This window comes from Microcaecilia unicolor, chromosome 3 (genome assembly GCF_901765095.1).
Source record: "Microcaecilia unicolor chromosome 3, aMicUni1.1, whole genome shotgun sequence".
In the NCBI taxonomy this organism is placed as follows: Eukaryota; Metazoa; Chordata; class Amphibia; order Gymnophiona; family Siphonopidae; genus Microcaecilia; species Microcaecilia unicolor.
In genome coordinates, this window is record NC_044033.1 from 368,668,420 (window position 1) to 368,692,273 (window position 23,854).

General features: G+C 42.2%; 1 protein-coding gene across 1 annotated transcript in view; it reads right to left on the reverse strand.

Moving 5' to 3' along the window:
• LOC115464761 (triadin-like) overlaps positions 1–23,854 on the reverse strand; it is a 135,424-nt gene that overhangs the window by 74,890 nt on the left and 36,680 nt on the right. The window contains exons 8-13 of the mRNA XM_030195114.1: positions 22,110–22,157; positions 16,547–16,591; positions 12,385–12,405; positions 9,750–9,797; positions 6,327–6,374; positions 3,272–3,319 (exon numbers count right to left, since the gene is read on the reverse strand). Coding sequence (XP_030050974.1) covers positions 3,272–3,319; positions 6,327–6,374; positions 9,750–9,797; positions 12,385–12,405; positions 16,547–16,591; positions 22,110–22,157 — 258 coding nt within the window. The remainder of the gene's footprint in view (positions 1–3,271; positions 3,320–6,326; positions 6,375–9,749; positions 9,798–12,384; positions 12,406–16,546; positions 16,592–22,109; positions 22,158–23,854) is intronic.

Consider the following 23,854-nt stretch of genomic DNA (forward strand, 5'->3'; position numbering starts at 1 on the left):
CAATGTACAAAGCCTTGCAGCCTATTAACAATTAAACTGCTAGATTGCTGACTAACTCACCTCATTCTGATTATATTAATCCTATATAGCTTTCCTTGCATTGGCTCCCAATTTTTAAATGAGTTAAATTCAAGGGGCCCAATATTCAGACTGTGATCGGCACTCAGCACAGAAACAATATTACTCACTCTCCTAGCCAAATTCAAGCAGGAAATAGCAACAGGCAAAAACATCCTCCTCCTCCAATTCGACATGGTAAACCATAATATATTAATAAGATTACTAGATAAGTTCAGGAATTGTGGAAACATACTTAGCTGGATCAAAGGTTTCCTAACCTCAAGAACATATCAAGTAAAATGAAACTCAAACATATCATCACCGTCGAATGCAGACTGCGGAGTACCACAAGAATCACCGCTATCACCAATCCTCTTCAATCTAATGATGACACCGCTGGCCAAGACCTTATCCGACCAAGGCTTTAACCCTTTCATCTATGCAAACGATGTCACAATATACATTCCTTACAAATCTAAACTGACAGAAATCACCAACGAAATCAAGATCAGCTTGAACATCATGGACTCTTGGGCAAAAGCATTTCAACTAAAACTCAACAAAGAAAAAACACACTGCCTCATCGTCTCATCCCAACACAATGTAGACAATCCCACAATTATCAACACCCCCAGAGTACACCCTCCCTATCTCAGACAGCCTGAAAATACCCAGCGTTACAATAGACCGCAACTTAACAATAGAGAGTCAAGTGACATCCACAACAAAAAATGTTCCACTCAATGTGGAAACTCAAGTGTGTGAAACAGTTCTTCCCGAGGGAAACATTTCACAACCTGGTACAATCTATGGTACTAAGTAATGTAGACTACTGCAATGGAATTTATGCGAGATGCAAAGAACAAACTTTAAAGAAACTTCAGACCGCTCAAAACACAGCAGCTAGACTTATCTTCGGAAAAACGCGATTCAAAAGCGCAAAACTCCTCCGTGAAAAACTACACTGGCTCCCCATCAAAGAACGAATTGCTTTCAAAATCTGCACTCTGGTTCACAAAACTATCTATGGTGAAGCCCCGGGGTACATGACAGACTTGATCGACCTACCAACTAGAAACAGATCCGAATCAACGTGAACGTACCTAAATCAGCACTACACAAGCTACAAAGGACTCAAATACAAGTCAACCTACACATCCAGTTTTTCCTACATAAGCACACAACTGTGGAATGCATTACCAAAAGCCTTGAAAACTACGTATGACCACCTACACTTCCGGAGAACACTAAAAACTTACCTGTTTAAAAAGGCATACCCTACCAATCCAACATAAATGCCAATCTCTGCTACATGACACAACTAAAATACGTAATGGACAAAGCACAACTCTTCCGCTGTACGATTCCCTTATATGGCTATACCACATGAACTTTATCTTGCCACAACATCACTCTGTAGTTGTTTACACCGGAGTCTACAAATGCCTCTCTGATACTATGTAAGCCACATTGAGCCTACAAATAGGTGGGAAAATGTAGGATACAAATGTAACAAATAAAATAAATATTCAATGCCGGATGGTTTCCGGTGACTGACATTGAATATCCAGCTGTTTTTTTGGCTGCTTTCAGCTTAACTAGCTATGTCAATGTTCAGTACTGGCCAGTTAAGTTAATACTGGCCAAAGATAGGCCTGCTATTTAAGTGGCTGAATTTGGCTGCCAAATTTAATGGCGATGCGCTGAATATTAGCGGATAGCCAGTTATATTGTGCAATATAACCAGTTATCTGCAAAGCTGTGTTAAGCACTAGTATGTGTTTAATGCAGAAAAATGTGGGGTGAACTTTAAAGCATTTTGCCATGTGTGTGCGCTAACCACATACTAGATATTTTCTGGCATGCATAGCGGATGCACAGAAAAAATGAAATTACTGCTAGGGTCACGTGGTAGTCAGGCAGTAACTCTGAATTGACGTACATTGGACGGCTTAGTAAAAGGGCCCCCTAAATTCTAATGCATGGAACCAAAAAGGGGCATGGTTGCAGGCAGTGTACTGGGCACTTCGTGGGCATTCCAAAATGTGGTAAAGGTGTTTAGCTTAGCGGGGTTTTAAAAAAGGTTTGGACAGCTTCCTAAAGGAAAGGTCCATAGACTATTATTAAAATGACTTGGGGGAAAATCCACCACTTTTTTTCTGGGATAAGCAGCATAAAATGTACTTAACTTTTTTGGGACCTTGCCAGGTATTTGTGACCTGGATTGGCCATTGTTGGAAACAGGATGCTGGGCTTGATGGACCTTTGGTCTGTCTCAGTGTAGCAATGCCCCTCAATGCCTAAATCTATGCACCGGTATTTACTCCACATTACCCTTGGTGTAAATGGATGCACATAGTTCTAGATGTTGGGATATCAACTAAGCATATTCTATATACTATGGCTAAATCTAGGCACCACATATAGAATACGCTTAGGCGGAAATGTATTATGTGTTGACTTTTCAGGAGTCATATATAGAATCTAGCTCCTAGTGGTTTAATAACATTTGCAAGATAATTCTTCAGCCAATGCCACAACTTCCTAATATCTGCCTCCACCACAAAAATTATTGTCCTGTTGAGTCCCATTTTACATAGGATGCTGAGATCAGAGTTGAGATGTCCAGGTCAGATTATGCTCAATCATGGCAGTATTTTACAAAAGGCTGTGCCAAATGTGAGAGCCTTTTGTAAAATACCTGTATGGACATATAGGAGTGCACATGTATTTGCAGGCACATACAGCAGGAGCAGCCAGTTTACAAATATATGGGTGGAGAAAATGAGCTGCACAAATCCGGCAGCTTCCACATGGACATGGTATCACTTCCACATGTAGTTGTTCTATTTTACAAACCTAGACATGTACGTGTGGCTACAATTTCTATTTTTCTTCATTCTGGAGGTAGAAATAAACAATTGGGGATAGACTTCTTCTCTTAATCCCTCATGTTAAATTGTGACCAGCTTGTCAATTTTGTGATTTGTTTGGTTATCACCCACTGCTGACTATATAAAGGACTTTGAATATTGACCCCAGGGATATTATTTAGACAACATTTGGGGATAACGTTTTTTCGTATTCTTTTTAGCAAAAAGCAACATAATTTGAAATGCTTCCCATTTAATTTATGGAATAAATAGGAAAATGAGGGAGCTCTGTCAGCTCACATTCTTCACAAAGCAGTTTGATAGAAAATGTGACTTACGTGGTTTGATTCGCGGAGCTGCTTTTTCCTGTCTTTTGGTTTCCTCCTCTGTGAAATAAGATCAGATCAGTTGCCCTTCTTCATGTAGCTATTTGGACATTTTACAACTTTAAAAACTGCTACTGTATTGTATAGCAGATTAACAATGAGGAGGCAAATAAGTAAAATGCCCGTGGTCAGACATATCCCACGGGTGGCTTTGTCCATGAGATTTATCATCCTCAACCCTCTTCCCCACGTTTACCTTATTTTTTTTTAATTTCCAAAATGCGGCAGTGGCAGTGATTCCCATAGGCTGCCCTGCCACCGGCACCTTCTCCCTACTGAAGCCCACCTCTTGACGTAACTTCCTGTTTTCTCAGCAGTGGGATGCAGTAGATGGAGTGAATAGGCTGGTGCCAGTGGCAGGGAATCCTATGGGAGTTGAGACACTGACGCCTTTTGGAAAAGACAAAAATAAGGTAAACGTGGGGGAGGAGGTTTGAAGAGAGAAGGGGTGAGATGCAAGACCTGGTATAGGCAGGGGTGGGGGTAGCATCTCATCCCTGCCTCAGGCGGCAGATTGTCTTGGGCCACCCATAGTTGGTGACCATGAAGGAGGGAGGGAAGGAGACAGATGCTGAAGGGGGGAATGAAGGAAGGAAGGAGAGGGACGCTGAAGGGGAAGTGGAGAGGGAAGGGGAGATTTGCTGAAGAGGGGTGGGAGGAGAGATTCTGAAGATCATGGAGTGGGGGTGGAAGGAAGGTATAGAGAGAGATACTGGAGACCATGGAGTGGGGAAAAAGGAGGTGGGGAAGGAGAGAAATGCTGGAGACCATGGAGAGGAAAGAGAAATGCTGAAGAGGAAGGAAGGAAGGAACAGAGAGAGGAGATAGAGTACTACTACTACTTATAATTTCTATAGCGCTACTAGAAGTACGCAGCGATGTACACTTGAACATAAAGAGACAGTCCCTGCTCGACAGAGCTTATAATCTAATTAGGACAGACAAACAGGACAAACAAGAGATAAGGGAATATTAAAGTGAGGATGATAAAATAGGGGTTCTGAACAAGTGAACAAGGGTTAGGAGTTAAAAGCAGCATCAAAAAGGTGGGCTTTTAGCTTAGATTTGAAGACGGTTAGAGATGGAGCTTGACGTACCGGCTCAGGAAGTCTATTCCAGGCATATGGTGCAGCAAGATAAAAGGAACGGAGTCTGGAGTTAGCAGTGGAGGAGAAGGGTGCAGATAAGAGACATTTACCCAGTGAACGGAGTTCCTGGGGAGGAATGTAGGGAGAGATGAGAGTGGAGAGGTACTGAGGAGCTGCAGAGTGAATGCACTTATAGGTCAATAAGAGGAGGTTGAACTGTATGTGGAAACGGATAAGAAGCCAGTGAAGTGACTTAAGAAGAGGGCTAATATGAGCATAATGACTGGCGGAATATTAGTCGTGCAGCAGAATTTTGAACAGATTGAAGAGGAGAGAGATGGCTAAGTGGGAGGCCTGTGAGAAGCAAGTTGCAATAGTCTAAGCGAGAGGTGATAAGAGCGTGGATGAGGGTTCTGGTAGTGTGCTCAGAAAGGAAAGGGCGAATTTTGCTGATATTATAGAGAAAAAAATGACAGGTTTTAGCAGTCTGTTGAATATGTGCAGAGAAGGAAAGGGAGGAGTCGAAGATGACCCCAAGGTTACGAGCTGATGAGACAGGATGGATGAGAGTGTTATCCACAGAAATAGAGAATGGGGGAGGAGGAGAGGTTGGTTTAGGGGGAAAGATAAGAAGCTCAGTCTTGGTCATGTTTAGTTTCAGATGCGTTGAGACATCCAGGCAGCAATGTCACACAGGCAGGCTGATACTTTGGCCTGGATTTTGGCTGAGATTTCTGGTGTAGAGAGGTAGATCTGGGAGTCATCAGCGTAAAGATGATACTGAAAACCAAGGAATGAGATCAGAGTACCAAGGGAAGAAGTATAGATGGAGAAGAGAAGAGGTCCCAGGACAGATCCCTGAGGTACACCAACTGACAGTGGGATAGAAGTAGAAGAGGATCCCCTAGAGTACACACTAAAGGTACGCTGGAAGAAGAAAACCAGGAAAGAACAGAGCCCTGAAATCCAAGTGAGGACAGCGTATCAAGTAGTAGGCTGTGATCAACAGTGTCAAAAGCAGCAGATCGAGAAGGATGAGGATAGAATAGAGACCTTTGGATCTGGCTAGGAACAGATCATTGGAGACTTTAGCAAGCGCTGTTTCAGTTGAATGAAGGGAGCGAAAGCCAGATTGAAGTGGATCAAGAATAGCTTGAGATGAAAGAAAGTCAAGGCAGCGGCGGTGAACGGCACGTTCAAGTATCTTGGATAGGAAAGGGAGGAGGGAGATAGGGCGATAATTGGAAGGACAGGTAGGGTCCAATGAAGGTTTTTTTAAGGAGTGGTGTGACTATGGCATGTTTGAAGGCATCAGGAATAATCGCAGTGGACAATGAAAGATTGAGGATATGACAGATAAACATGATAGTAGGAGAGATAGTGTTAAGTAGATGGGTGGGAATAGGATCAGAGGAACAGGTAGTTAGTTTTGAGAAGGAAAGAAGATGTGTAGTTTCCTCTTCAGTGATTTCAGAAAAGGAGGCAGGGGTTGGAGGGTTGAGAGAATGGACTAAGGGAAGGAGAGGTGGAGGTGACCTGGTTGAGAATTCAAGTTTAATCTTGTGAACCTTATCATGAAAGAACTCAGCCAGAATCTGGGGGGGAAAGTGAGAGGGGGGGGGGGGGGGTTGGAGGTGAAGGCACTTTGAGGAGAGAGTTCAGTGTGGCAAAGAGACGACAGGGGTTTGAGACCACGGGGTAGGGAAGCAGAGAAATGTTGGGGACCATGAGGGGGAAGGAAGGAAGAAAGAAAGATGTTGAAGATCATAGGGGTTTGAGAGGCAGGGAGGGAGGGCAAGAGATAGATACTGGTCACCATGGGAGAGGAACTAAGAGATGATAGGGAAGGGCAGGGGCTTGAGCAACCCCAAATAAAAAGGCATTCTACTAGGAAAATGCAGATAGAAAATGTGACTTACGTGGTTTGACTCGCAGAGCTGCTTTTTCCTGCCTTTTGGTTTCCTCCTCTACAGAAATAAGTAAAGATCAGGTCATCCATCCTTCTCCATGTAGATATTTGCACATTATTTTACAACTTTAAAAACTGCTATGAGGTGTAGGCAGTTAAGAAAAGAGATGAGACCTGTTCAGCCTTGCTAGCTCCACTGGTTACCTGCTCCCTCTGCCCCGGAACACGTTACTTTCTGTTCCGGGGCAGAGAGAGCAGGGAACCAGCGGAGCCGACGCAGCTCCCAGTGACGTGCACTCGGGGCGGACTGGCCCTCCCGCCCGCTTCCTTTCCTATGCCAGTGGTAAGAATGTACTCTGGGGGGGGGGGGAGGGATGCACCGAGGAAGGGGGTGCGCCGTACTACACCTGGGGGGGGGGGGGGGTGCGCAGCAGCGAACCACCCCAGGTGGCAGCCACCCTCACTACGGCACTGTGTAATGGAGACCTCCACTGCTGACTTAAAGATGATGAATTGAGCGCTGGAGCAGCTCAGGGGAAAGGGTAAGCCTGGTTGCAGTCATAACTTAGGGCCCCTTTTACTAAGCCATGTAGGCGCCTAAGTGCGCTGAATGCGTGCCAAATTGGAGTTACCGCTCGGTTACCGTGTGGCCCTTGTGGTAATTTCAATTTTGGCGCGCATCAGTTACGCGCATCTGAAAAATATTTTTTCTTTTCTGATGAGCGTAATGGATGCACGCCAAGTGGCATTTGACGCGCGTAGGTCATTACTGCCCAGATTCTTTACCGCTAGATCTATGGCTGGCGGTAAGGCCTCAGACCCAAAATGGATGCACGCCAATTTTGATTTTGCAGCACGTCCATTTTTGGCAAAAAAAGAGGCCTTTTTTACAGGCGCCTACACTACCGCAAGCCATTTTTCAGCGTGCCTTTGTAAAAGGACCCCTTAGTTTAATTTACACAGTTTGGGTGTGTAGATGAGAGAATGATGATGGAGTGCATAAGAGCCCAGGACTGAAAACAGAAATGTTTTTTCCCCCAATATAGGTAGGCTTGCCAAGGCCCACAGCCTGCGATTTTTGTGGAAAAAGATGGTATTTCAAGCAATAGAAGCCACATAATAAAATTGTAGGTAGTGCAGGTCATTTGGGATGTAAAACTGACAAAACCAATATAAAAAATATTGATATTGTTCTATCATTTGAAAACAAAAGCACATCCCTGGAGGCTGGTGTTTTTTGCTTTTTAGCCAACTTTCATTTGAAAGTCAGTTACATATCATGAACAGACATGGGTGTTAACAAAGATGGCAAAGATTTGTTTATTTAATGACTGAAAGATTGAAAGCATTAATTTTTAATCCAGTATATTTATCATTCTCTTTGTCAGTAGTGTAATCCTTTATGCTTATCCCATGTTTATTGTAAAGTTCTACTCTGGTTTTGTCTTCACCACCTCCTGGAGTCTATTTCATGTATACACCATTTTGTCTGTCAAGAAAGATGTCTGGAGTTGCTCTGAGTCCCCCCCCCCCCCCCCCCCCCCCCCATCAAAGGTGGAATCTTATACTTTAATTTTTTGTTCCAGAGCATACTTTCTTCTAATAAAAGTTTATATCTTGTGCTCGATTTAAACATTGTGGTATTTAAATACTATAAATGTGTGTTTGTTAGTGCACATTTGGTTGATTAGTGATTTTTAGGTGAATTCCATATATATATATTTTTTTTTATTACATTTGTACCCTGCGCTTTCCCACTCATGGCAGGCTCAATGCAGTGGGCAATGGAGGGTTAAGTGACTTGCCCAGAGTCACAAGGAGCTGCCTATGCCAGTAATTGAACTCAGTTCTTCAGTTCCCCAGGACCAAAGTCCACCACCCTAACCACTAGGCCACTCCTCCACTGGTGCTGAAAAAAAGCATTATTCTATAAACTGTGCCTAAAGTTAGGTGCAGTTTATAGAACAGAGCTTAGGATCGCGCCTAACTTTAGGCACGGCCCTTTAACCCAAAGTAAAACATGGTGCAAATCATTGTGCCTAAATTAGGCATGTATCCCCATTATTCTATAACTACATGGATTAATACTAGGAATGCCCTCGTTCCGCCTATGATCCTCCCTCATTTCTGCACCCCTTTTATTACTCGCATGCAAAATTTAGTCATGGATCCCATACCTAAATTTACATATGTAAATTCCAATTAAATCTAATTAATGCCAATAATTGGTTGTTAAGCCAATTATTGCTGCTAATTAGCTCGTTATTCAATTAAATTGGGCACACACCCAATTTCGCACATGTAATTTTTATAGAATTAGGGGTTAATGATAAATAGTAGTAATAGTAGTAATTAATGCATACTAATTTATGTATTAATGACTGTTATGGTAAGTTGACTGCATGAAAACTAGATAATGTGCATTTAAAAATTGCTATTAAAACTAATGCCTGAAAATTGAAAAAAAAGTCTGAGAAATAATGAAAACCAACAGAAATTTTTACGGCTCCATAATCCCTATTAAGGAGTAAATATCCGGATGGCAGTGGTCAGTGATTTTGTTTTTAGTCGCTGCCAGTTTATATCCAGATATTTAATGCTAGTCTGGGTACTGGTATTAAATATGGTGTGTGTAGGCAGCCAGTGCATCTGGACAACATAGAACTCTGTTTTATGAGGTTCGATTTGTTTGGCTACCTTATCCTGTTATGTGCCGAATTTTTGTACTTAACAAATATAAGTGCTGACTCTTCCCCTACTTCAAACCCAGACCATCCACATCATAGCTGATTTCAGCTTAGGTGGTTAGAGGGAATATTCAGTAACACTATCCACTACCAACTATACATGGAGCTTTGAATATTGTCCCCAGTATGTTTAATTACTTAGCCAGCAATTGGGGGGGGGGGGGGGGAAGGGGAAGTATTGGTATTCTTTTTAGATAATCAATATACTTCTCATTTCCTCTAGGTGACTTTATGGAATAAATAGGAAAATGAGCATAAGGACATTAGAACATAAGAAAAACCATGCTGGGTCAGACAGATTGTCCATCTAGCCCAGTATCCTCTTTCCAACAGTGGCCAATCCAGGTCACAAGTACCTGGAAGAAACCCAAATAGTGGCAACATTCCATTGTACCAAAGCCAGGGCAAGCAGTAGCTTCCCCATGTCTATCTCAATAGCAGACAGTGGACTTTTCCTCCAGGAATTTGTCCAACTTTTTGTTAAACACAGATACGTAACCAGTGTTATCACATCCTCTGGCAAGGAGCTCCAGAACTTAACTATTCTTTGAGTGAAAAATATTTCCTCCTTTTTGTGTTAAAAGTATTTCCATGTATCTTCCTTGGTGTCCCCTAGTCTTCGTACTTTTGGGAGTTCTGTCAGCTCACATTCATCACAAAGCAGTTTGATAGAAAATATGTCCTACCTGGTTTGATTCGCGGAGGCGTTTTTTCCTGTCTTTTGGTTTCCTCCTCTGCAGAAATAAGTAAAGATTAGGTCAGCCACACTTTTTCATGTACCTATTTGTACATCCCAGGATAGCCCCGCACAGATGATTTAACCAGGCAGGAGTCTCTCCTGCTTAGTTAAATTGCTTTAAATATCGACCCCTAAATATTTACTCTATAGCAGGGGTTCTCAACCCAGTCCTAAGGGCACACAATCAGTGGGTTTTTTCAGAACATTTATAGCAGTGGCATAGCCATGGGGGGGGGGGGGGGGCTGCTGAGGGGCCTGAGCCCTTTCACCTTCAGCTCGGGCCCCCTCTGCTTTAATGCCTGGCAGTGATGTCAAGCCCCGCCAGCCAGAGATCTGTTTGGGTCCTGCCTGAGCTACCAGAGCAGCACTTAAGTCAACAGGTGCTCTTCAGCCTCTGATGTGGCTCTCTCGCACATGCTCAGTTTAGCAATTGAATTGTATGGGAGCGCCAATGTCAGTGGCTGAAGTCTGCTGCCAACTTGCGCACTGCTCTGGCAGCACAGGTGGGACTCACAGAGGAGATCTTTTTGGTTTGCGGGGCTTGGCATCCCTGCTAGTAAAGGTATGCCTCGAAGTTTGCAGTGGCAGCGGTGGCAGTAGCGGAGGAAGGGTTAGGAAAGGGAGAGAATACCTGGCTCCCTCAGTCCATCTTTGGATCCCCCTCTGAAAAAATGTATTTCTGGCTGCACCCCTGATTCACAGTGAATATGCATGAGAGAGATTTGAAAAAATTAAGGTAATGCATGCAAATACATCTTGGGCATATTCATTGTGGATATCCTGAAAACCTGACTGGCTAGGTATGTCCCAAGTACTGGACTGAGACCCATTGCTCTGTCGTTTTTCCCAATCTCTTTTTTTTTTCTATAGAGTATACACTACAGATTTGGTCATATGTAGGGTTACCATGTGACCGCTTTTAAAAGGATATGTCCTCTTTTTGGAGGTCTTCAGATATGTCCTCCGGGATTTTTAATTTTTTGGGAAATGTCCTCTTTTTCTTTTATGTGCCTATGACAAACACACCGACCCATATCACAAGAGAAACCATCTCTGGCTTATTAGTCTCGACACATGGAGGTGCTAAAGAGAGAGAAAGGTATTGCTGATCTTCTCTCTGTTTCCCTGCTGGTTGAATCTGTCACAGGAATTTTGTTCATGTAGCACAACTTTAAGCATCTATCATGCAAAGACTTTCACATGGATCTCAGAAGCCAGCCAAAGTTGTTGTGGAATATCTGCTCTTCTATTAAGTATACTTGGGCTCAGACTCAGTTAAACTCAAATCTGGAAGTTCTTGAAAAGTAGATTCTCTACTGCTGTACTATAAGTAAGCCGCTGTTTAATGTGTGTTCATTAACTATGATTAAATATTTCTTTAGCAAAAGTAGCAACCATTTTTATTTTTTCTATCCTCTTTTTTTTTTTTTTTTGTCTCTGCAAATATGGTAACCCTATCATATGACTTTTTTTTGTGGTTCTCAAATGATTTTAAGTCTCTCTCTTGGCCAGTTCTAGCCTGCCTCCAGAGCTGTACACAATGACGAGGAAAGGCAGGTGGTCCCACTCAAAACAAAATGGCGGTATCTAACACTGGGAGGGGCCTAAGTACCATATAAAGAGTTTTTTCCTGATATGATGCTTAGGCCCCTGTCTGTGCATCCCAGGATGCACCGGGCTGGTACAACCATTTTGTTCTGGCCAGGCCGGAGGGAGGAGGAGGTCCCTCTGCCTCCAACTTTGATGGTATGTAGAGGGGTCTGAGAGGGGTTAGAAGGAAGGAATGTCACCAGACCACCAAAGCTTGCTACTAGGAGGTCCGGCCTGGCCTGGGTTGATGTGGGTCAGTTGTGGAGTATTCTTTGGAGGGGGGGGGGGGTCTGCTGAACCACCAGTGATTTTGTTTGTTCCTGAGGAAGTGCAGGAACTGTGGGAGGTTGGGAGGAGGTCCACTGGACCACCAAGGATTTTTGTTTGGTTTAGGTGAGGGGTCGGGATCAGGTCCGTGCTTTGACGCCTACCATGGGAAGTAATCTGCTTGCACTATATAGTGCAAGCAGACTGCTCCCCCTAACAACTCCAGACCTGTTGTTAATTTCTGGTCTTTAAAGGTAGGTGCATAGTGCACAGAAATGGCTGCGCATTGCTCAGAATGCTCTTTTAAATACTAATGAGCTTGATGTAATACATTTGCATTGGGTTCTCGGTGGCTGCTAATGGCACATGTTAAAGCCATGGAAAACCCCTTTGTGCACTCGCTAAATAACATTTGCTTTAGACTGGCTACAACCAGTCTAAAGTAAATGTTCCCAGTACAGTAAGCTTTGTCCATTGGGACCTGAGTGTTGAAACCTTGGAAGCTCAACCAGCTTGCTGCACTTGAGAAACCGGAGTTGCCTACCTAAGTCTGTACTGCATGATAAGTAGAAGCAGAAAGGAACCTCTTAAAAATACTAGAGGCCATGAAAGTAAGTTGTGAATTTTAGCAAAATGGACTCTGTGCAATATTAAAAGAGCAGCCAAAGATAGCATGCATCAGCAGTCATTTTTGTATTCATAGCCTCACACAATTTACTACATACTTGGTACCGCTTTCACTTCAGCTTGGGAGTTAGACATAAAAAAATACAATATTTAGAGTTCAGAAAAATATCCTTAATATCATTACTACGGATATGCTCCTCAAATGCTATTGTGTATAATGCATGATTTGATATTAAACTGCATAATCAACATATTACCAGGTATTATCCTTATTGCTATCCACAATCTTTTCCTCTCCATCTTCCTACGTCCACCTCCTAACGCCCATTTCCTTCTGCACCTCACTCCTCCTATGTTCAATTTACTTATACACTTAATTCCTCCTTTGTTAAATTTACTTATCCGTTAACCCCACTAATATTACGTTTACTAAAAAATTGTATATTCTTTTTACGACTTGTAATTCTTCTTATTGTTACTATGTAAGCTGCATTGAGCCTGCCATGTGTGGGAAAGCGCGGGGTACAAATGAAATAAATAAATAATAAATAATAACTAATATACAGGAGGATCTGATTTACAAACCATATTTGAGTGTTGATAACAGCTTCACACATATTATTTCACACATATTTTTTCTGATGGCCAAGATAAAAACTTTTCATTGTAATGAGAATGAAAGGAATGACTACTTGTTTCTAACATGCCACTAAGAAGGGTCATTAGAGGTTTCGCTGGGTAACATTTTCACCCTGTGCCAGAAAGTCCATAGCTAAGAGGGTAAGGGAAATAGTTATTAGGGATAGGCAGCAGTACATATTACTACAAGACTATGGAGGAAGATCATGGCCCACGAGAAAAAAAGAAGAATCGACCATACGCACAAAATCAAGGACAACAAAAGGAGTAGGCATGGTCACCGGGCCTTCCAATAAGCTCCAAACCAAAATTTCAAAGAACAAATATCAATGTATTTTTTGGAGCACCAACTATAACAGACTCGACATGGAGCCATGTTTCGGCATGAAAATGTTTGCTTCAGGAGTCATAAATCTTAATGAATCCTTCTTGATCGATGGATATTAAAATTGCCCATAAGGAATTGTTACAACAACTGTATGTCATATAGATGAACACAGAGTAGTTAAATGAATTGTTGAGACCTTGTGATGTATAAGTTATGAACTGCACCAGCATCTGACAAAATCAGCGCTGGAAAAGATCATGGCCACCATATTGGATATGGCCATGGGCAGGAGTGGATCAGCATTGCTTCTGCTTCAAATGGCAGCACTTGACCACCAGGGAGGTAGGTTTGAAGGGAGGGGGCACTTGGATTGCAGGAGGCATCTTGGGAGGGGACTGTTGTTTGCAAACCTGTCTTTGACAAATGAAACCATGCCCATTTTCTTTTGCCAATGACAGGAAATGACAGAAGAAATGTTGTAAATGACTGACTGCACATCCCTAGCAGTTTTCAAGCTGTGTTGTGGCTATGATGTAATTATTTGCCCCTTAAGGCAAGTTAAAGGGCAGTAACACAAGTTCTATTATTGTAACATGCAGTATGAGATAGAAAACATTCAAATGCATGCAAACACCTTATTACTATGTAAATTCAGTAACACCACTCATGGTGAACACTACAAGCCACATTATAGATGGTAAAATAATGCCAGCAGAAAACCAGGGTTTACCATCCCAGGAGCATGAGGACACATCTTAAAGGGCCAGGAAAATTCAAAGTGAGCTGTTCCCAAGTCCCCTCCAATCACCAACTTCTTCCTGAAGACCCCCACATATCTGAGCACCCCTCCCAAAGTTCCCTCAATTTGATTCCCCTGAATCATAAACTATGCCAATCAACCACCTCAACCTGGAAGCCTCCCCCATCAAGCCTCTCAACCTTGAAGCAACCCTCAATGAAAGGTCCCTTAATCCATAAATTCCCCCCCCCCCCCCAGAAGTCCCCTTCAAATAGCCAAAGGCCTCCATGGGTCTACCTTGTAAATCACTGGGGTATGGTAGAGTCTGGCCAGTATCGATCCCCAGCCATTCCTGATCTTGCTGGTACTGGCAACCCCTAGTGGTAGTCTTATAGTACTACCACTAATTTAGATTGTAAGCTCTGTTGAGCAGGGACTGTCTTTTTCATGTTAATTTGTACAGCGCTGCGGAAGTCTAGTAGCGCTATAGAAATGTTTAATAGTAGTAGTAGTAGGCTTCAAGTTGCCTTATAGTTATTAATATAGTTTATTAGGATTTGCTATACCACCATGACTAACTAGTTCTCAGTGGTTTACAATGGTCCAAAACAGCTTAGAAAAAGGAAAGGAACTACAAACTCGCACAGGAAAGCAGTAAATCATATATATTGATGGACAAGAAGGAAAGCGGGGGGGGGGGGGGGGAGAAAGGCAACGGCCCCTAGCAGTAGTTCCGTAAGACTACTACTAGGGGTCACTGGTGCCATTTTGAAACCAGTACTGGCAAGGGCAGGAACAACCTGGGTTACTCAGGTCCAGGCCATACTAGACAGCAGAGACTTACAAGGTAGGTCTGAAGGGGGACTACAGATGGGTGGGTGGGGCTTTGGCTATTTGAGGGGGGGCTTCCATGTCAGGAGATCATGATTGGAGGGCTTCCAGATTGAGAGGCTTGACTGAGGGTTTTTTGGATTGGAGGGTTCATATTCTTGGGGATCTTCAGGAGGGTGGTCTGATAGAGGGTATCGCGAGAAGCTCTATGCCTCTTTAGCTGCTTCCTTTAAGAAGTGCCCAGGAGTATCAGGCCACTGTTTTGCATCCCAATGCTCTTGAGATGGTAACCTAATGGGCCCAATATGCAAAGCGATTTAATCGAGCAGGAGAATCTGCTGCCCACTTAAATCACCTGGGGCTGCTTAACCCCCAATATTCAGCAGCATTAAAACAGTCAGTGCTGCTATTGGTTCTGGCCACCCATAAAAAAATGAACAGGTCAGAAGCAGTACAGGGGGTGGCACCTACATAACTAAGCAGGAGAATTTAAGAGAGCTCCTGCATATCTTTATTTTTTGAGTCCACAAGGAATTTTGTTTTTGTTTTTTTAGTATAGCGTGGCAGCCATTTTGGAGAGCTAGTCACAAGGGGCAAGAGCAAGGGGACTTCACTCCTGCCTTCAATGTCCCACTGGACCACCAGGGAGCAAAGGTAGGCCCTGTGGAGCCTATATAGACCACCAGGTGGGGTGAAGGGGTGACACTTCAGGGGATGGGGTGAGGAGTTGGGGTCTTCTTCATGGAATGAGCTGGGGAGAGGCAGGTTTTTTAGGGGGCCTGGAAGGGGATTGCAGACTATTAAAAAAAAGTTACATGGGTAATTGGCTTATGCGGACCCCAGCTGAACATTGGTTAAGACCTGCAGAAACTCCAATGTTCAGCCCCACCAGATTTAGCACCTGATATTCAGTGCCATTTAACAAAATACTGACTGCCGCTGGCTGAAAATCAGCCAGAAAGCCATTTGCAAGGTTGATTGCAAGCAGTGTTATTCATATAACATGAGAGTCACTGCAGTACTGAGCAATTACCCCCTTCCCTAAATCTGTCTGAATTTGTTCCCTATATAGGTCTCATTTTTCTGGTAAATGAAATACACAGATCATGCAGGTTTGGCAACCATTAAGGATGAAGAAGCCCATCCATTTGATCCAGTTTATTTCCTCTTTTACCACGTTGGGTAGATATATTTGTGATAGGATACCTAGGCTGTGAAGGCACTCAGATGCATATGTTGTGCCCGTTTCATAAAGGTTGCATTAAAAAAAAAATCACACACAAAAGCAATCTTATGTCTTGAAAAATATGAAAGCTTGTATTCATCTTAAAAACATGTTTAAGTACCAGCTTTTTATATTTTTCATAATTTGTGGTTCATATTATTGTCACGTTGTTGTTACACTATGGAGAGCATTGGACTGATGATGATAAAAAAACTGTTGAGCCCATATGTTTCTATGGGTGTCTCTAGCATTTAGCACACACTAAAAATGCTAATGCACCCCCCTCAGTAAAGAATAACTATGGATTGCTCTGCAAAGCTCGAAGCAGCAGAACAAAGTTCAGTGTAATGTCGGCTACAGAATCAGATTCTCCCATTAATGCGAAGGACTTCTAAACTGTAGACCTAAAACTAGCTAACACTGTATAGCACTCTGTTTTGGCCCAGATTACTGGGAAATGGATCACTCAGTGATAAAGATTGTATATCATTAATTTACCTGGTTTGGTGTGTGGAGACACTTTTGCATGTCTCAATTCTTGTTCTACAAGAAAAAAGAAACCCAGAAAGATCAGATTTATTACACAGAGACAAAATATATGTGGAATGACATTTTAGAAAGGACGTCCAACTCAGAATAAGGATGTCTAGGTCGATACCTCACTGGTGGTGCTAGTGTTTTAGAACAGGATCAATATATATCCTGTACACGAGAAATGGATGTCCATGTGCTGGTTACATCCAGCATGAAAAAATATTTTACAAATTATCCAAACCATGAACAGGACCAAACAAGGGACATGGAAGTCATGGAAGCCCAGGAATGTCCATGTTATAAAATGGCTACATAGACATTAATGAGGACTCGGAGGGTGAGGAGTAAAATAGTGCTTAGAGTAGCAAACAGCAAACCAAGAGACTCAGGGATCCCAGCTCAAATCCACCATAGCTCTTTGCTTGTTTGGTTTTTTTTTTTTATTATGAGTTCTCCAGGGACAGATAAACAACTACTGTACCTGAACATACACTGCCTTGACAGACTTTGGCATACAGGTAGTTTATAAGAAATTCATTTTAATAAACAGTACTATGAATGTCCATAGCTTCTGAAGCTGTCACCCTAAGGAGATGAATTTCCTTAATCCCCCCAGTGGAAAGATGCTCAATCAGAGCACCTTTCTGTAACCTAGACATGCCTGGTACCAGGTCTAAATACCAACATTCATCATTTTGGACATATACATCCCTTTCCTGTCAGAATCAGGGTTGGACGGCCATCTTTTGGCCCTCCCTAGTCCTACCCAAAATACGCCCAGATCATGCCCTCTTGTCATAAGGACATACTTCAGTTTTAGACATCCATATTCCAGCTTTATAAAATCCAGATTTGAACTTTAGGCAATGTAGATATCTAATGCCAGCTTTCAGACTTTCAGAACACAAATAGAGCTTCTACAATCAGGACTGTTTTCTCTTAGATTTCACATATGGCCAAGTATTAACAATATATACGTTACATATATTGATCTTTATATAATTAAAAATCTTGCATCTATTTTGAGTGTTGTATTGCTTTTAAAATACCTTTCTAATGACTTTTCTGCAATCCACAAGTCATGCAACTAAAGTGGTGCTGATCTATATTTGACCCTGAGATCACTGTTCTACAGCTTGGTAGTTATCACAGCCAATAGGGATGAGAAAACACTACCCAAAACTTGTGCCAGCCACTGACTCAGCAGCAGGAAATGCAGAAAGTAAACACTTCACATTCCATAGCCAATAGATATGTGCATTTGTTAATGCACATTTGTTTCTCCAACATGCCTTAAAAATGTTTGTGCATGCTACGTTGATATTTCAAGCTATGCCTGCGATTTGAATGGACCTCTAGACAAATTTAGATTAGCTTTCAAATAGATTGAAGGTTGGCAAATGTATAAGCCCATTATCCATGGATTTTAGACACTATCTCCCTGGATTCTATATATTAAATTTGTGCACGCAAATCAGCACACATTATTTTTTTATTTTATTTTTGTTACATTTGTACCCCGCGCTTTCCCACTCATGGCAGGCTCAATGCGGCTTACATGGGGCAAAGGAGGGTTAAGTGACTTGCCCAGAGTCACAAGGAGCTGCCTGTGCCTGAAGTGGGAATCTACTACTACTACTACTTAACATTTCTAAAGCGTTACTAGGGTTACGCAGCGCTGTACAATTTAACATAGAAGGACAGTCCCTGCTCAAAGAGTTTACAATCTAAAGGACACGTGAACAGTCAGTCTGATAGGGGCAGTCAAATTGAGGCAGTCTGGATTTCCTGAAAGGTAAGAGTTAGGTGCCGAACGCAGCATTGAAGAGGTGGGCTTTAAGCAAAGACTTGAAGATGGGCAGGGAGGGGGCTTGGCGTAAGGGCTCGGGAAGGCTGTTCCCAGCATAGGGTGAGGCGAGGCAGAATGAGCGGAGCCTGGAGTTGGCGGTGGTGGAGAAGGGTAATGAGAGGAGGAATTTGTCCTGTGAACGGAGGTTTCGGGCGGGAATCGAACTCAGTTCCTCAGTTCCCCAGGACCAAAGTCCACCACCCTAACCATTAGGCCACTCCTCCACATTGGCAATTTGCATGCACAAATTAATTGATTAATGAGACAATCAGCACCAATAATTGGCTGCTAATAACCAATTGTTGGCATTAATTGAACTTAATTGGTATTTATGCACAAATCATATTCTATAACAATGTGTGTGGAAATTCTATACTGAGTAAATTCAAGGGGCATGGTCGAGGACATTTCGGGAAGCATTTCCAGAAGTTATGCAGATTGTTAAAGAATAGACTTGATCAGTACCTAACTGTTGCATCCTGTCACACTAACTGAAGTGTGAGCCCTTGTGCCGTCATCAGGAAAGGTGGACAGGCAGCCGACAAAGGCCCTGGAGTCTTCACCTGAACCAACCACCGTTCTGTGAGAGTAAAGACCTCAGGTTTGGGCGGCCAGCAGGACTTGGGGTCCTCAGGAGGGGGAAGCAGGTAGGCAAGGCAAGTGGGCTCCGCAGGCAGCGAGCAAGACGTAGACAGGATATCTGGCAAAGGTCAGGTCAGGCAGTGAGCAAAGCCTAGTCAGGATACCAGGCAGGGTAAGATCAGGCAGCGAGCAAGGCTACCAAGCAGGGTAAGGTCAGGCTGCGAGCATGGAGTAGAAAATCCCAGCAGGGAAGAGGCAACATACAGGAGACAGGAAATTCATGAACCTGTTGCTGAGGCCCCGACAGAGCCGTGAACAGCGTGGAGCCAGTAGAAGAAGGGAGCTGCGCATCTGACATCAGCACAATGTCATGTGTGGCAAACCAGGGGTATGTCTGCCTGGGTGTAGCCTAAAGCACGCACCAGAGCAAGGAAAGGAGGAAAGCATCCACTGGTGTGAGGACGTGCCCTCCATGTAGTACCTGCCTCCTCAGACCCCTCCCCCTTGGCCCAGGGTTGGGTTTCCCCAGGTAATGGGTGTGGAAGTAATGAAGCAGGGCTAGATGCATGAACCTGAGTTGCAGGCTCCCACAAATTATCCTCGGGGCCGAATCCCGTCCATGTGAGCAGGTAGTATAAACATCCACTCTGGTGTTTGGAGTCCAGAATCTTGTCCATCTTATATTCTGGGTCCAGATCGAGGGCCGGAGTATGTAGTGCAGGGTGCTCTGGGTGCCATTTGGCATATGTGGCACAGTCCACAAATAGTTTCAAGGATTCCTGAAATCAAGATCTTACAAAGTGAAAATGAAAGGAACATTATCCTCTCCTTGGTCACCGGACTGTGGCGTCCCTCAGGGTTCTCTATTATCGCCCATTCTGTTTAATGTAATGATGTCACCACTAGCTAACTGACTAGAAACAGCAGGATTCAAAACATTCATATATGCTGACGATGTTACCATATACATAACCTTCAGAAAGGACATTCAAGGCATCTTACAAAAGGCAAAGCTTGGCTTAAATTTGATGGAAACCTGGGCTTCAGAATCCAAACTAAAACTAAATAATGAAAAAACTAAAATTCATGGTCATTACCAACCTATTTAACCAAAATTACTACAACAGTTTCATAATTGACAACACTTCATTCGCCATTGACAATAATCTGAAAATTCTAGGTATAATTATAGACAAACATGTAACTTTTGATACTCAAGTTTCCTCAGTAATCACAAAATCTTTCAGGTCTCTTTAGAAACTAAAAAGGATCAGACCCTATTTCTCATCAGAAACATTCAGACTATTACAATCATTACAATCATTAACATTATCCCAATTCGATTATTGTAATGCCATATATGCTGGCTGTAAGGCGTACCTGTTGAAAAAAACTCCAAACAGCTGAAAACACTGCTGCCAGGTTCATATACAAATCTCTTGTTTTGAAAGTGTCTCCCCCCTTTATTAATCAAATTACATTGGCTTCCCATCAAAGCGAGAATCACCTTCAAATTATGTGCCTTTATCTTTCAAATCCTAAATGGCACAGCTCCAGACTATATGGTACCATTAATAAGCTTACCTCAAAGAAACACTAAATATGAGGCAATAAACTATCTCAGACTACACCTCTCAAATTGCAAGATAGTGATCTACAGAACTGCAAACTTCACTTATTTAGGAACCAAATAGTGGAACTCCTTACCACTCAAAATAAGAAATATACAGGAAATATACTAGATTCCGCAAAATCCTCAAATCGTTCCTATTCAAACAAACCCTCACAGAGAACAACCATATCTCAAATAACTAATTATTACTTGAATTGGTTATTACTCTATTTACCATTAACTTTCTCTTTGCTTCATATACATTTTTTCATTCATAATAGATTTTTAAAATGATAAACATCCATAGTTGTCCCAGTAGGTTTATGATACTGTATTGTAAAATTGGATTCTTACAACAAATTACTCTCTTTAGCATTATTCTCTGTTATGTATCCTATACTGTTTATTGTAAGCCACATTGAACTCAAACTTGTTTGGCATAATGTGGGATATAAATGTCACAAATAAATAAATATGAAAGGCGTTGTGAATCTTCATCATGGAGGGTAACCAGAAGATATGTAACTGCCCCAATGCGTTCCTGGATAGCAAAGAGTCTGATGAACCAAGGGGTGAATTGTTAGGAAGGAAATCGAAGATGAAGATGCTTGGTACTCAACCATACTCTCTCATCGGGATAGAGAATTGGGGTTGGTCTCCGAAGTCGATCGGAGCATCACTTATAGGACACAGTTGCCTGGTGAAGTTGACGTCGTAGTTGATTCCAGACTACTTGAATATCATTGGCCACCTGTCAGGCTGCTGGGGTGTTGATGATCTCTGGAATCTGCAGGGGAATGCATGGGTGACAACCATATATGGCATAGAAAGGAAATGTCTGAGAGGAGTAGTGGAGATGATTGTTGTGGGTGAATTCAGCCCAAGGAAACAAGGAGAACCAATTATCCTCTTTTTTTTTGTTGATATACAAATGAAGAAAGTTTTTTAATGTCTGGTTTGCCCGCTGGTTTGTGGGTGATAGGCAGAAGAAAAAGCCAATGTAATTCCCTTTTGCAGGTTTTCTTGTATATATTCAGTCATGGTCTACATCTTAGGACAAGTTTAGACCTGCTTTAGTAGTATAGGTTATTTGAATGTCTACTTTTATGCATATGTATACTGCCAGTCAGTTTCATAAGTGCCTACCTGAGCATGCAAACCATTGTTCTATACACTGAAGTTACTCATAAAATGACCTCCCATATGTGCAGTTGTATTTTATTATCTATGTTATCTATAGCATACAGAAAGTTTAATGCTACAGACAATATGGGGGGGGGGGGGGAGTTTTAATCAAATTTCCTTTTATGCTGATTTTTGTTAAAGAAACAGGAATATAACTGTATATGCAGTCTGTGTTCTGTGTTTTGATCCTTCTCTGAGGGCTTCTCATTCTGCATTTGCTCACAGATGTAATGCACGAGAAGACAAGAAAGCTTTGTTCACAGTCATCACAAAGCAGTTTGATAGAAAATATGACTTACCTGGTTTGGCTCGTGGAGGTACTCTTTCCTGTCTTTTGGCTGTTTCCTCTGCCAAAATAAAGATGTACGTCAGCTAACTTTTCATGAAGGCATAATTGATTTAATATGGTTAGCCTATGCATTAACAGAAATACAATTCTGCATGCATTAAATGGTTGTAATGGTCATTACAATTTTAATTAAAATGAATGTATGAAACAAACCAGTATTCCCCCCCCCCCCCCCCCCCGCCTACACTGGGAAAACCTCAAATATCCAAAAACAAATATTGTTTTTGTTTACTGTACATTTTAAGCAGTACTCATATATTTGTACCTTATATACAGGGCTTGAATTATTAGATGTATATAAATTGTAAATTTAGGTTTTTATTTTCCAGCTAATTAGGAATCACTGTTCATTCTAAGCTGAGATGGAGATCTCCATCTACAGTCCTACTGGGGGGGGGGGGGGGGGTTACTGTTTCACTATTGCATTTTTAATAGTGAGGGACAGGCAAGTTCACCAGGACTCCAAGGAACCTGCCTGCCCCTAGAGACTGAAAACACAGCATTGAAGCACCACCTAGAGAATGATATGAGGATGGGGAACTGCAGTAACTATGGGGATGGGGCGGGGGCAGATACCACAGGGGCGGGGTGGGGATGGGGATAGTTCCCATGTGGACGGGGTGGGGATGGGGACAAAGCCCACAGGGACATTTTCTAGTTGGAAGGGTATAAGGTGGTGGTGGGAAGGAAGGTTATTATAGCTGCTCATTGTTATTATTGTTTTCTATTTGTAATTTATACACAACAGTATATGGGTGTCTCTAGTATTAGCAGGCACTGATTTTTAGCTCATGCTATAACGTTTGTGCACCTACAGCGTGGCTTAGTAAACAGGGCCCTTAGTTTTGGCCAAAGCCAAAACCGAAACCTAAAGTTTGATTGTGTAAATATGAACCAATGAGGCCTACTGGGGATTGTCCGAGTTTCCTAAACACATGGGAGATTATTACCCTCCAGTCCCGGGAAATGCAAGCACAAGCTGACAACTGTAAGAGCCATTTTAACAAGGACCTCACAACATCTGGCATGTTTAGGCTCCCAAGTCAATGCAGATGTAGTTAAATATTCTCTGAGACAGGACCTTTGTGAGAACGTCATGATTGCCAGCTTTTTATGCTTACCCAAATGTTGCACAAGTAACAACATAAAGTAACTTTGAGACATTTCCTTTTTTGTATTTAGTTATAAAACTGATTAAGAACAAGCATGATATAGATTCTTCCTAAAATAGAGTAAAGGAGTCCAGACACTGATCTACACTGTGGACAGTATACCAGCCTGATGCATAATCCAAAATAAAAAAAAAGTCCATTGATGTTACTGAATGCGAGGACTATATGCTCTGAAAAATTACAATCAAGAACAATATATTTCTCAAATTACTTCCTAGTATATAAACTTCATTCCATTGTAATATCATTTCCCTACTAATACTAAAAATTGACCACTACTTGTGTTTGAAAACCTTCACTGCAGGTTCCTCTCTCATGGAATCTAACTTCTGCATGCCACAAGTTTGATAAAAAAATGCTGTATTTTCATCATGCCCAACAGAGCCTGGAAATTCTTTAGAATTACCTAAATAGTATCCAAGCCAGAGTATATATAATAATGTAAATAATGAAAGACCATATTTTACCTCCAAGTAAAAGAAACATCTGCAAGATAGGTTTCAAAAATACAAATTTGGACATT